At 51.5% G+C, this 13,220-nt stretch overlaps 1 protein-coding gene and 1 long non-coding RNA gene across 3 annotated transcripts in view; one reads left to right on the top strand and one right to left on the bottom strand.

The window, feature by feature from the left end:
- Window positions 1-9,287, bottom strand: part of LOC109515269 (uncharacterized) — a 28,062-nt gene extending 18,775 nt beyond the window's left edge. For both annotated transcript variants that reach the window (XR_002168156.1, XR_002168157.1), the window contains exons 1-2: window positions 8,972-9,287; window positions 3,468-3,551 (exon numbers count right to left, since the gene is read on the bottom strand). This is a non-coding gene — a long non-coding RNA (uncharacterized LOC109515269). The remainder of the gene's footprint in view (window positions 1-3,467; window positions 3,552-8,971) is intronic.
- Window positions 9,288-11,115: 1,828 nt separating this feature from the next.
- pou3f1 (POU class 3 homeobox 1) lies at window positions 11,116-12,765 on the top strand. Its single transcript, XM_019868932.1, has 2 exons — window positions 11,116-11,572; window positions 11,636-12,765. The coding sequence occupies exons 1-2, from the start codon at window positions 11,170-11,172 to the stop codon at window positions 12,391-12,393; spliced, it is 1,161 nt and encodes a 386-aa protein (XP_019724491.1). The 5' UTR covers window positions 11,116-11,169; the 3' UTR covers window positions 12,394-12,765.
- The last annotated feature ends 455 nt before the right edge of the window (window positions 12,766-13,220 follow it).

Here is a 13,220-nt window from a genome sequence, read left to right as displayed (position 1 = left end):
GGCGCAAGAGCGAGAGCCCTACGACCGCCTCCGGCCAGCATTATCTCCTCGGTGCGGGACTGTGTGTCCGTGACAGTGTGACAAACTCGTGTGCTTAGTCACAAACGTGTGTATGTCTGCTCGCTCGTGTTCAATTGCCAATATGCTCGCGCTCATACTTCAGTTGGCGGAGCCAAAAGTCGTGTCAGTGCAGAGAGCCGGGGAAGGGGCGCAAGAGCGAGAGCCCTACGACCGCCTCCGGCCAGCATTATCTCCTCGGTGCGGGACTGTGTGTCCGTGACAGTGTGACAAACTCGTGTGCTTAGTCACAAACGTGTGTATGTCTGCTCGCTCGTGTTCAATTGCCAATATGCTCGCGCTCATACTTCAGTTGGCAGAGCCAAAAGTCGTGTCAGTGCAGAGAGGCCTGGGAGTCGGAGCGCGCCGAGCGCAACTTTCGGGACACTTTGGAGAGAGAAGCGCCGCGGCTCGTTTCGCCAGACAAAATGGAGCCAATTCATCCACGATATTCCAGATAACTCGGCGAGAGAAGCGTCCTTTGGCCGGTGAGCGACTCACATTGCCACCTCGTGACCACGTCGAGTCTTTCGTGAACTTGGCAAATGGTTTGGGAATGCGGGGAGGAAGGCGGAGTCAAAAAAGAGTCCACGTGAAGTGGTGAACTTGGATTCCCACCCAGAACCTCTTGATGGTGGGCCAAAGAGCAAAGCGCACCTCCTCCTGGGTGCCCAATTCAGATACGTCAACAAAAACGAGACTCAAACGCACGACTGTTTGGGTAGGCCCAAACCCAGTTGGACTTTTCCAAGCCACTGAAGATATTGAGCGAATTCTGTGCATCGATTAATTGGCCGATTAATCGCTTTCAGTGATCTGCACTTTCTGAGGCTTTCAACTCTGAAATCGAACTTGAGGGATTTGATGTGTAAAACTTGAGCATATCTTGCGGCCTCCTTCACTGTTGAACGAATATCACGAGGGCGAGAGACGCACACGCACAGCTATATAGCCGTCGTAAAAAGAAGACGATCGGGAAGAGAAATTAAGAGGCGACACTGCGCGACGAGCGACTGACTATTTTGGAGCCCGAAGCAAGCGTGTGCGTGCACTTGATCTGCCCCATCCTCGTTTTGTGCTTTTTTTTTTTTTTTTTGCCAAGCTCCGCCGATCCCCCGCCACCCCCCCTCCCTCCCACATTGCGCCTTAATGGTAAATCAACAAAGGGCTCACATGAAAGAAAGGCTCGCTCTCTCCTTTTTTTTTTTTTAGCCGGCGAATTATTCATCAGCGCCAGGCGCGCGTTGGCACTGCGGGCGAAAATCCTGCAGCGGTGGGCGCTCCCGTTTTAATTGCCAGAAAATGATACGGGGAGAAGGCCGAGCCGAGGAAGGGAAAATGCCAGGTCTGAAGAAAGAAAAGAAGGATGATCCCCCCCCCCTACGCCCCCCCTCCCAAAAAAAGATGAAAAAAATGGCAATCACAAGTGAAGTGCCTCTCCACCCTGAGCAGCCCCCCCAAAAAAGACAGATAGTGGTAGGAGCGCGCGGGGGGGGGGGGCGCATCCCCCCCCCCCCAAAAAAAGAGGTGGGATTAGGTCTGAGAGACAGTTTACTCGGCTCTTTTTGTGCGGCCAACCTGCAGGATTAGAGATAACAAATGTTAGCCGAGGACGGGCACCTGCTGCGAGAGCCGCAGGAGGAAGGCGCGAGAGGAGAGAGCCCGCTAAAACAGCCGAGTGCGGCAGGAGTCGGGGCCGTCGGGGACAAAGAAATCTTGTCGGGTCTGATTGCTGGAGCTCATCGCCGAGCGGCTAATCTGACCGTCCCGCCTCAGAAGCATCTTTGCAACCTTATCTGCAAACCCAAAGCACATCCCAAGCCACTTCCTCACAGCGGCAGCCGTCTTCCACACTTGGGACGAAGATTTCAATATAAGATAAGATAAGATAAGATATCCTTCATTTGTCCCACACTGGGGAAATTTACAGTGTACAGCAGCAAGATTGGGGGTAGAAAGAAGAAAGAAGAATATTCCTCCGTTAATGTTAGACGCCCATCCAAAAAGGGTTTGGTTTTCTTTTGTTTTCATCTGAGTTCTTTCACCAGAAAAAAAAAACAAAATAAAACAGTCTTTTCCGTTCTCGATCAATCCTCAGGAGCACCCAAAACGTTGCCTGCCTTCTGTTTCTGATCCAAAAAGTGCATTCAAAAGGATCCTTTTTTTGAGGGGGGGGGGGGCGGACAAAAGGTGTTCACCTCAGCCTTGTGGCCCTGCACTTCAGACCTGACGGCTTTGACCTCCCCGTTTAGCATTCGGTCCCTGGTCTGACCTTTCAATTTGGGAATTTACAGTCTGAGCGCCCGGCCTGGACGCTCGGGAAAATGGCTCAATGAGAAAAGGCGGGAGGAACGTCGTGCATGTAAAACTTGCCTCACTCACGTTTTTTTTTTTCTCTTCTTTTTTGGGGTGGCCGGGGGAGATATTACAAAAAAAAAAAGTAAATTAAAAAAAATCAAAAATCTTAAAAAAAAAAACAAAAGCAAGCGGATAACTGCAGGGGCTGCTAAACGAAGCAAAAAGACCCCGAGTGACCAAGGGGAATTATTTGGCTCCATTAAGCAGGCATTAACATGAATTACTATCTAATTAAAATTAAACAGCTCATTAATAACTTTGCAGCAGGGGCCATAGCGTGGAAGTCCTCTCGAGTGAGTTTACGTGTGTGTGTGTGTGCGCGCGTGTGTGTGTGTGTGTGTGTGTGTGTGTGTGTGTGTGTGTGTGTGTGTGTGTGTGTGTGTGTGTGGCGGGCCAAGAGAGCAATCGAGTGGGATAAAAGCCAGCAGCTGCTCCATGGGAGGCTCTGAGGGTCTTTGGAGTTATATATATATATAAAATGTTTCTCTTGTTTCATTTCTGTCCTGTTTCCATATTTACAGCCACCCATTTAGGTGGCAAACAATTTGGGGCTAAATTGGTTGATTAACTTCCCCTAGTCAGCAGTCCTCTGAGTCTTACTATCAAATAGACACAGAAACCTTTTCTTGAACTGCTTGAATTGACTTACTTGAGTCACTCCTACAGCAGCCCGTCGAGGCAGGTGATTGGAATCTGTTTTCCGACTCGCAAATTAACTGACAAGTGACACTCACCTTCACTGCTTTTGTGAACAAACAAAGCCAGCGAATGAATGAGAAAGAGCAGAATGGATGTTAAATTAGGCCTCAAAGTATTTCCCGTGCGCGCGCACACACACACGCACGCACGCACACACACACACACACACACACACACACACACACACACACACACACACACACATACATGCACGAACGCATGCATACACAAACATTCATACACACACATATGCGCACACGCACACACACACACACACACACACACACACGCGCACACACACACACAAACATATACACACACACTCACACACTTCTTGGCAAGGAGCTGTTTACCTCGGTATCAGTGCTGTTCTCTATAAGTCGAGACCCAATCCATATTCACTGGCCTGAAATTCCTCTGCTTATCTTCACCCGAACCTAAAAAAAAAAAAAGGAAAAAAAACCTCAGCATCTTCCCCTCTGTGCACACATCCATACATAAACATGTCGTTCTGGAGGCAAGAGGCGAGCGCGTCAGGCCAGGAGGGCGTCGGGCATAAGAATCACCTTGAATTGAAAACAGAGGATCGCACCTCCTCGGCACAGAGCGGATGGACATGCGGCCCGCGTCACAGGTGGACCGAGGAAGCGTTCGGGGGGGCACGAGTGTGTTCCGAGGGAGCACAGTTGCTGGATTTCCAAAGTGCGGAGAGTGATGCTTTGGAGGAATTGACTGGCCTGCAATATCAGGGGCAATTTAGTCCGCTTGATCATGTGTCGAGATGGTGGGGAATCTAAATCATTTTTCAACGCAAATCTAAAGAAATACATCAAAGAACATTTCACTGAAAAGAGAAACAAAAAGAAAGAATTTAAAAACGCGGGGGCGGGGGGGGCGGGGATGCCAGTTTTGGTGGAGTTTGTTGTCTGAGTTTAACCTCATTTTGTTGTGTGTAGGTTTGGGAGGGTTCTTCATTTGAAAGCAAAATAGGATCACGGTGGTGTGGAAAGTCGACTAGAACATCTAAGCTTTACAGTGATCCCTCGCTACTTTGCCATTCACCGATTGCGGATTCTGTGTTCTTCACTTGGCGGCAGGGTTTCGGTCCCCATGAACCGCGATAAGTGAGGGATCGCTGCATTTGGGAGGAATCAAAGCCGCTTGAAACACTGGCAGGTGCGTGTTGCCTCCTTCTTCACATGAGCTTGAATGTTATTGCTTGCATCCCCCCATGATCAGGACGTGCGCACTCGCGCAGGCGCGTGATCCCAGTTGTTGTCGTTCTTTTTTTTTTCACCGCTTTATTGATTTTTTTTCCCCCTCAAGTGGAATGAATCCTGAGAAAAAGTTTTGATCAGGAAAAAAAAAGAAGTTGGCCATGGAACAGGGATGTGTCGACTTTCTCCATCCTCTATACGCTGTTGGAGGCTGCCGTTTTGGTTCGCAACCGCATTTCAACAGACTCGCCGATCAACGGGGAAGCGCTGGATTCTTCATTGAGGCTGCAAATCGAGTAAATGCCGCGTTCCAAACGGTCCTCAGCATTATCGAGGAGTGTGTCCCGTTCAGTGTGAAAACAAATGTCCAAATGGGAATCTTGGCCCCATTTGGAGGTGCCGGAGGCACTTGATTGGATCAGCCGTCTACCCAACGTGCTGGCGTACGTGAAGTGGACTTGGGTGGGCGGCCGCGTCGAGGAGGGGTGTCGCCACACACCAGCGCTCCGAGTGGAAGTCGGCGGGGGCCTCAAAGAGTGCTCTGGCTTGGCTTCGCTTGAAAGGGGGCGGGAGGGGGAGCGGGGGGCTTAGTCATCACGGGTGCCTGTTCCGTCGCGAGTCGGCCGCCTTCTTGTTTGGGAGCTTCAAGTCGGGGAAACTCTGACGACTAATTGCGCGCCGGTGCCGGGCATGAATATTCATGGTGCTGTGTTCAGACCCCGTCTAATTAGTGGAGAGTTAGAGGAAGAAACTGGCACCTTGCATATGCACCGCGAGGGAAGCGCGCCCACCCCAGCGGCACCCCGCCGTCCTCCCCGCTTCTCCCACCACGCAGCTCTCGAGGGAATGCTGGCAGAGTAGCCGGAGTTCATTAGTCAAAAAAAAAAAAAGGAGGAAAGAAAAGTTACCTGAAAAGCACATATTTGGTCTTCAAAAAAATGGACGCGCATATAGACTTTTTTTTTTTTTTTGCATATTTGGGGGCCTATTATGCATGTCTATCAAAGAACAGGCACACACAATTATCAAGTGGAGAATTTCAAAAATGTAAACATGGAACGGAAACGTCCCGGTGGGGTTTGGGAGAGGGTGCGCGGCTCACCTTAAATATCGAATGAAACCCTTTCAACAAAAGTCATACTTTGGACTTACCTGTGGAAAGTATTTCAGAAAAAGAAAAAAACAAAAAAAAAAACAACGAATCACTTCCAATCAAATGTTTTGCCTACTTTTGTCCTTGAGACAAGGATAGAATAAGTTTTGTTTTTCAATTTGGCTATGAAATCAATTCATCAAATTGGCCCAAATCGCAGGTTGGGCTCGTTTTGCCCCAAGTGAGCTTGTTTTTATTATTTCGAGTAAGTGTTTTTTGCAGAGGATAAAGAGTATACGCCTGTGAGTATTGCTACAATGGCTGCCTACGTGTGTTGCTTTAACACCCGTGTTCAAATCTCCCTCGCTTCAAGTGCGCACGGATCATTCGATTGACGGCTTGAGCTCTAGCCTGAAGCTAGCGGACTTTCCGTTTGGTTAAAAGGAGAGTCGAGTCACAAATTCTCTCGACCAAAGCCCCACTCGGCGAAATTTGGCATTCCGATGATTATTATCTTTGTACAATATGAACAAAACAGCAAAATCCAGCCGTTTTTTTGTCCTTCTCATGGGGTGGCCATTTTGCTGTGGACTGTCCATGACGTCACGGTTGCCGTGGGTGCTTTTTATTGCTCAATCACGACACCGTAAATGCAATATTAATCATCATGCTGCATGTGTTTGGCCCGGCATAGGACACAGATTGCGATTGTTCTCGACTCAGCTCAGCTGTATTTCCAGAGCACTTGAAAAAAAACGCCGCCACAGACCAAAGTGCCGTACACGGAGCAAAAATAAGTCACACAACAAGAAACAAGAAAACAACCCATGAATAACGACGTCAGCAGAAAGCACAAAAACGGTCCAACTCAAGTCTCATGCGGAGGCAAAAGCCAAAGAAGAAAAGTGACGAGTTGGAAAGCCGGGCGGCGAGGGGGCTTGCCCAACGTTCATTCCAAAGAGCGGGCGCGGCGGCGGAAAAGGCGGTGTCCCCTCTGAACTTGGTTGTCGCTACCTCGAATAGCGCCTGGTCCCATGCAGAGCGGAGGCAGCGGGCGGGGAGCTCCGAGAGGTCAGGTGGGGCCGGGCCATTTCACCATTGCAAAACAAATCTTCAAAAGAACTCTCAAACCTACAGCGTAGGAGTGATGTGCTCCCTCTAACGAGTACCAGACCAGAGGATGCGCGGCGGCATCCTAGACCCGCCGGAGACGCTCGATGGAGGATTGTTGACCATCTGACGCTTGCTGCAAAAGTTCACGGGCACCGTCGTGATTTGGAGTGAATTCTTTGCTCACAGTTCAAGACAAAACTTTGGGCCAAGGGACGGCTTGTATCCCGAAAAACCCGTAGTTGCACACTGTCTGCTCAGCGAAGCCACCAATACTCACCCCCGTTTTGCTCACATCCTGCATGTTGACCTGATGTCAAGTCATGTCATGCAAGAAACTATAAATTGACACGATGGAGAATTTGACCCAACAAAGAAGACCTTCATATATATGGGGGGAGGGAGGGAGGTGGGCCAGTCCATCCCCCCGCAGCACCCCCCGACTTTTTTTGTGTTCATCATCTCCCAGATTGGTCCTCATGGTCGACGCACATGGCCTGTCTTTCACTTCTGTGGGCTCCCTTTCATGGCGCGCACCATGGAGACGTGGTCGGCCGCGGCAAAAATGCACCCAGGGTGCGGGGGCACCATTCCTCCACAAAACAGCCCCACCTCCTCACCTCACGCCCCCCGCCCCGCTGAGCATCTGGATGTGCCTTTTCCTTCCACCCACGCACAAGAGTGACGCTGTGCGGCGTGCTTTTTATAGACGGGGCCCGCAAGAACGAACGGGGGCAACAAATGACCCCCACAGGCACCCAAAAAAAAATGGAAGAGTCCTCAAAAGATGTGAAAGTCACCACTCATGGGAAGAGAAAATGCGGTCGCGCAACAAATCTGCAAGAAACACGCAAGACGCACAACACTGCGGAGCGAGCAAGCTGACGTTGTTCGTCAACGCCGCGCGCATTTTGAATTCCGTGTCCAATGACTGAACGTTCTGTCAAGGCAGACGGGGTGGCCATAAATCACGCCTTTGGCCAAACCATAAATTTCATTCCAACGACATGCACGAGCTTCATCATTTTGCTCCCTTACAGATAAATGAAATAAACCCTTTAAAAGGCCTCAAAAAAATAAGATCAGAAAAAGCATTTTTTGTCTCACAATGGAGAAATTCCCAACTTACAGCAGCAAAATGATGAAAGGGAGAAGTAGAAGAACAAAAAGTAGATCAATAAATATAAATATCAGCATATTAAAAATGGAGGAGTGGGGGTGAGTCCAGTATTTCGGGACCGTCTATTCGATAGCCTGACGGCAGTCGGCAAGAACGAACGGCGGGACCTCTCCTTCTCGCAGTGTGGGTGTATCGGTCCCTGGCTGAAGGTGCTGCCCGGTGGTGTCAGGGTGGCCCGCAGGGGGCGGGAGGGTCTGCCCATCATAGCGTTTAGCTTGGCTAGCATCCTCCTGTTGCCCACCTCTTCCAGAGGGTCCAGGGAGCAGCCCAGACTCATTGTGGGGGGTTTTTTCTCCATTGTCTTGACCTCACACATTTAATCCACGTATAAGGGGTGTTCACACGGCAACTTTTACTCCGGTGCAGCACCGAGGCTGTTACACTGGTGTGGCCCCTGAAAACAGCTTCAGCCGGAGCAAATTGAACCCTGCTCAAGGAGGTGGTTTAAAAATTTACTCCGGAGTAAATGCTCGTTTGCGGGGCAGCACTGATATAAAATTGGACGTGTGAGAAGAGTTGATTACATACGGGTATTGAATGCGTTGCTTTCATGCTCAGCTGTACTTTCCTTTCTCGCTCTCTTTCGCATCCTTTTACAGTGTCTGATAGACCGCAGCGTTGATTTGTCTGGAGAAGTACAAACCATGGTTTTTCATTGTGTCACAAACAAGGCGGAGAATAGGGAGTGCACTTTATGCATGCCCATGTTTTCTTTTCGTATTATTATATTCGCATTGCACGGCCGTGTGAATGCAAGTGGGGCTGCACCGGGGTTAACGCGTTTCTCTTTAGTAAGCAGCTTTTTACGTGTGAACACTCCGCAAAATTTGCTCCGGTGTGAGATATAGCACAACAAAATCTGCCAGTGCAGCACCGATGCAAATGTGTGCCGTGTGAACACCCCTGAGATGGACCAATTTCAGTCAAAACTAGCAGCTAACCAAGCGCTTGCTTCCCCCAAACATAAAATCAAAGACGAACTCCATGCCCGCAGTCACAAAAATAATGTTTCAATTAAAAAAGAAGTCAACTATTTATAAAAGACTGTTTAAAAAATAAAAATTTCAAAAACAGACCTCACTCAAATGACCCAAATTCCGCCACATTAAAGCTGCAAATGGTCTCATTCCCAGCACACGCCATTGTCATCAATTGACCCTCAAGCATGCCGTGCACAGTCGGGAAAGAACGGGGTGGCCATATTAACATATAACTTTCTCCCACGCGTTGATACACCAGACGAGCACTCAGCCTTACCTTTCAAAGCCGCCCCCAAATATGTCACGTGCACCCCAACACCGCTGTCAATAAATCGACCACGCACGCGTGAAGGTTGGCGTGTGTCGAGACGACAACCACGAAGAAGAAGAAGAAGAAGAAGAAGAAGAAAGAGGAAAGCGAGTTCAACGGCAGCACTTTGGCGTCCGCGAGGAGGGCGACGTGCGGCCCACTGCCCACTTTTGAGGCGAATGCGACGCCAGAGATGGAAGATTTGTTTCAAGCCCCGCATTTCCATTTAAGGACGTGATTGTGTTTGCAAAAGATCCCTTTCAATCTTTTGCATGCCCACCCCAGCCCCCCTCTCTCACTCGCTCTCTTACCGTACGCGTGTGTGTGTGTGTGTGTGTGTGTGTGTGTGTGTGTGTGTGTGTGTGTGTGTGTGCGCGCGCGCGCGTGTGTGTACGCCCTCAGCGTCTCGGAGGCTGCTTTGCAATTCATAGAATTGGTAATTTGCTATTGGGACAAAACGTGAAGGGAAAAAATAATCAGATCAAGCAGGGGAAGGAAAAGAGAGGTGCGTGCGTGAGTGAGTGCGCGTGTAGGAAGGAGTGTGCGTGTGCGTGTGCGCGCGCGCGTGAGGAATGGATTGCCTGCCTGCGCGTGCGTGTGATACCCCGCGTGTATGAAAAGAGTGTGTGGGTGCGCGTGCGTGTGTGGATATACAGTGGGACAGTGTGCTTGCGCGTGCGTCTGTGTGTGTGTGTGTGTGTGTGTGTGTGTGTGTGTGTGTGTGTGTGTGTGTGTGTGTGCGCACATATCCCCAAATAATATGCGTAAATTATATTGATATTTTTTTTTTGGGGGGGGGTGGTCTTGTATATTAAATTCAAGCAGATGTTGACATGACATAACACTCAAAACGAAATGAAGGCCTCGAGTGATCAATTCAAGAGTCGCAATATAAGGAACAGCTCAGCGTCAAGCAGTCCGGCCTCAACCCCCTCCCCCCCCCCCCCACACACACACACACACTCAAAAACAAACCAAAGCTAAGCGCTGTTAAATTGGAGGCGTCGTTATTTTTATTCCAGCGCCTAATAAGATGTCTTCTGGATGCCCAAAAAGCCTTTTGGATTTATTTTTTTTTCACCTGAGTCATGTTTGCTTCTGTTCTCTTTTTTCCCGAGCACGAACAATATGAAGGGGCATCCTTGGCCCAGTGTGACGGAGATTTTATTTGATTCAAAAAAATCAGTTAGGAATCCCCTTTATATTTGGACATGCGTCCGTTAGGCAGCAAAAACGATTTTGAAAGTGTATTTTCCTCCCTCTCCCGTATAAATGCTTTGCCGAATTTAGCAACGTGAGAGGGCATCACCCCCCAAAAAAGTCTTGTCACCTCGTGACAAATCTCGGCCCAAATCTTCGCCACCTTTCAGTGTGGCATGCCGCGTGGCGCTGTGCAACACGCCGATGGATGGATGGATGGAAGGTGAATGCAACGCGGCGCAGGTCTTGAATGTGAAAAATAGAACACAGTGGGTCGGGTCCCACCCACCCCGCCGCCGACTCTGTTTGATTTGAATTGTTGCGAAAGAAGAAGAAGAAGAAGCCGTCCACGCTGCTCGCAATCTCCTTTGAGGTGAATAAGAATCAAATGAGAAGGATTCATCTCGACTCTTCCGCAGGACACAAACGAGCCCCGTCACACTCTTGGTGAATGAGTTGAAAAATGTGTAAAAAAAAAAATCTAAGAAAATTAAAATGCGCCGAGTTCCGTTCAAGTCACTAAGGGGCATGTCATGTCATTGGGATGTACACAAAGCATCAATGGCGCTTCCTGTTCTGTTATTATTGTCATTGAAGTTAATGTCGTGGAAAAAAAGGGAAGTGAGAGAGAGAGAGAGAGAGAGAGGGGTGCGTGCCCGCACGTTTGGACTTTTTAAGGTGAAGTAACTGGAGCGCGCGCACAACCGAACGTGAGAGAAAAGCGCCGTCGCGCGTGCCAGATCCCCCCCCCACACACACACACACACACACCCACATCCCCTCCCCGCCCGAGTCGGCCAGGCGCGCGCGCGCGCCAATGGAGCGCGTCCCCGCTGGCCAATGCTCGCCTGGCGGAGGCGTGTCCTCGCGCCGGCCCAAGACCTCCCCGAGCCTCCGCCGACGCCGTCCGGGGCTCTAAAGCCCGCAGAGCTCCGAGGCGGCCGCCACTTCTCCGAGTCGGAGCCATGGCGACAACAGCTCAGTACATCCCGCGGAGTAACTCCTTGCCGTCCAACCCGCTCATGCACCCGGACTCGGACCGCATGCACCAGGGGACCACCTACCGGGAGGTGCAGAAAATGATGCACCACGAGTACCTGCAGGGGCTGGCGGCCACCAACACGGGACACCCGATGAGCCTGACGCACCACCAGTGGCTGCCGGCGTCCAACGGCGACTGGTCCGGCGGCACGCACCTGGGCCAGCAGGAGCACAAAGGCAGCGTGGTGGGGGCGAGCCGCGAGGACCTGGCGGCCGCCGGCTTCCACCACAGAGCGCACCTGGTGCACCAACAGCCGCCGGGCGCCCACCACGGCGCCTGGGCGGCGGCGGCGGCCGGCGCGCACCACCTGTCCCCGCTGTCGCCCGGCCAGCGGCCCGCGCGTGAAAAGAACCGGGGAGGCGGGACCGGGGGCGGCGGCGGCGGCGGAGGCGGCGGCGGCGGCGGCGGACACCACCACCAGGCTCTGCTCTACTCGCAGCCCGGCTACACGAACCTGAACGCCATGCTGGGGAGCCCCCAGCCGGGCGCCCTGCACCACGGCATGCGCGAGCCGCTCCACGACGACGCGGCGGCGGTGCACGACGGCCACATGGAGTCCCCGCAGCAGGCCTTCGGCCACCACCAGGAGCACTCGGACGAGGACGCGCCCAGCTCCGACGACCTGGAGCAGTTCGCCAAGCAGTTCAAGCAGCGGCGCATCAAGCTGGGCTTCACGCAGGCGGACGTGGGCCTGGCCCTGGGGACGCTGTACGGCAACGTCTTCTCGCAGACCACCATCTGCCGCTTCGAGGCGCTGCAGCTGAGCTTCAAGAACATGTGCAAGCTGAAGCCGCTGCTGAACAAGTGGCTGGAGGAGACCGACTCCAACACGGGCAGCCCCACCAACCTGGACAAGATCGCCGCGCAGGGCCGCAAGCGCAAGAAGCGCACCTCCATCGAGGTGGGCGTCAAGGGGGCGCTGGAGAACCACTTCCTCAAGTGCCCCAAGCCCTCGGCGCACGAGATCAGCACTTTGGCCGGCACGCTGCAGCTGGAGAAGGAGGTGGTGCGCGTTTGGTTTTGCAACCGGAGACAGAAGGAGAAGCGCATGACGCCCGTCGGGGTCCCGCACCCCAACATGGACGACGTATATTCCCAAGCCGAGACCCCCCCGCTGCACCGCTCGCTGCACAGCCCCGTGCAGTGACCCGCCGGACGAGCCCGACCGTCGTCGTCCTCGTCGCCCGCCCCGCCCCGCCCCGCCGCCGCGCGGGCTCCTCTCCTCGCTCGACGAACAAGGGGGACTTTGTGGAGTTTACACCAAGGTTCAGACTTGTTTTTTTTTTTTTTTTAACTTGGCATCGGGGACAACAAATGTTGAAAAAAATAAACCACACGCACGCGCACAGCTAGCGACAAATATTTCATTGAATGCGAGACGAAGATTTATTGACCAAATTAAAGCGGAGGGGATGGAAGGAGACTCGGCATCTCTTCACTCCCTTTTGGGGGAACCTGAACGCATCACACGCCTGCAAAAAAAAAAAAAAAACGAAAAAAACCACTGGAGGTGAAAAGTCAGCACTGAATGAACTTTTTTTTTTAATTTATGGCTTATTTATTTCGTCTTTTATTTTGGTGTTTTAATTTCCAAACCGAACCCGAGTGCGCTGTCATTTTTGATATTTGCAGTCGAAAACGCGGCGAAAGAACCAATATTCCAAATGCATCGGGACTGACATGTTCTGATAAAAAATAAATAAAAAAAAAGCCTTAATTTAATTTTCTTTCCCCTCCCAACACACACGTCGCAATTTCTAAGCGCAGACGCTAAAAGAAAAGCAGCACTGTGGCGTTTTCCTCGATTTTTTTCCCTCCTTCTTTGCATGGAGCACTTACTTTGTAGTTGTGAATGCGACATTTCCACACACGCCCCCCTCCCGACCCCACGCGAAGTTGGAGCAACTCAGGTAACTTTCAGTGTCGCCCCCTCCCCGACTCAGTACCCCCAATGTCAAAAGCTGACTTTCTGTG

The sequence above is a fragment of the Hippocampus comes genome, unplaced genomic scaffold (assembly GCF_001891065.2).
Source record: "Hippocampus comes isolate QL1 unplaced genomic scaffold, H_comes_QL1_v1.1 scaffold67, whole genome shotgun sequence".
Classification (NCBI taxonomy): Eukaryota; Metazoa; Chordata; class Actinopteri; order Syngnathiformes; family Syngnathidae; genus Hippocampus; species Hippocampus comes.
This window is presented reverse-complemented; position numbering and strand designations above follow the sequence as displayed.

Bases quoted from the DNA above. Each gene is read 5' to 3' on its own strand.
- pou3f1 (XM_019868932.1), top strand. From the start codon at position 11,170: ATGGCGACAACAGCTCAGTACATCCCGCGGAGTAACTCCTTGCCGTCC. The intron at 11,573-11,635 runs GCCAGCGGCCCG...GCGGCGGCGGAG, and splicing joins CCTGTCCCCGCTGTCGCCCG to GCGGCGGCGGCGGCGGCGGA.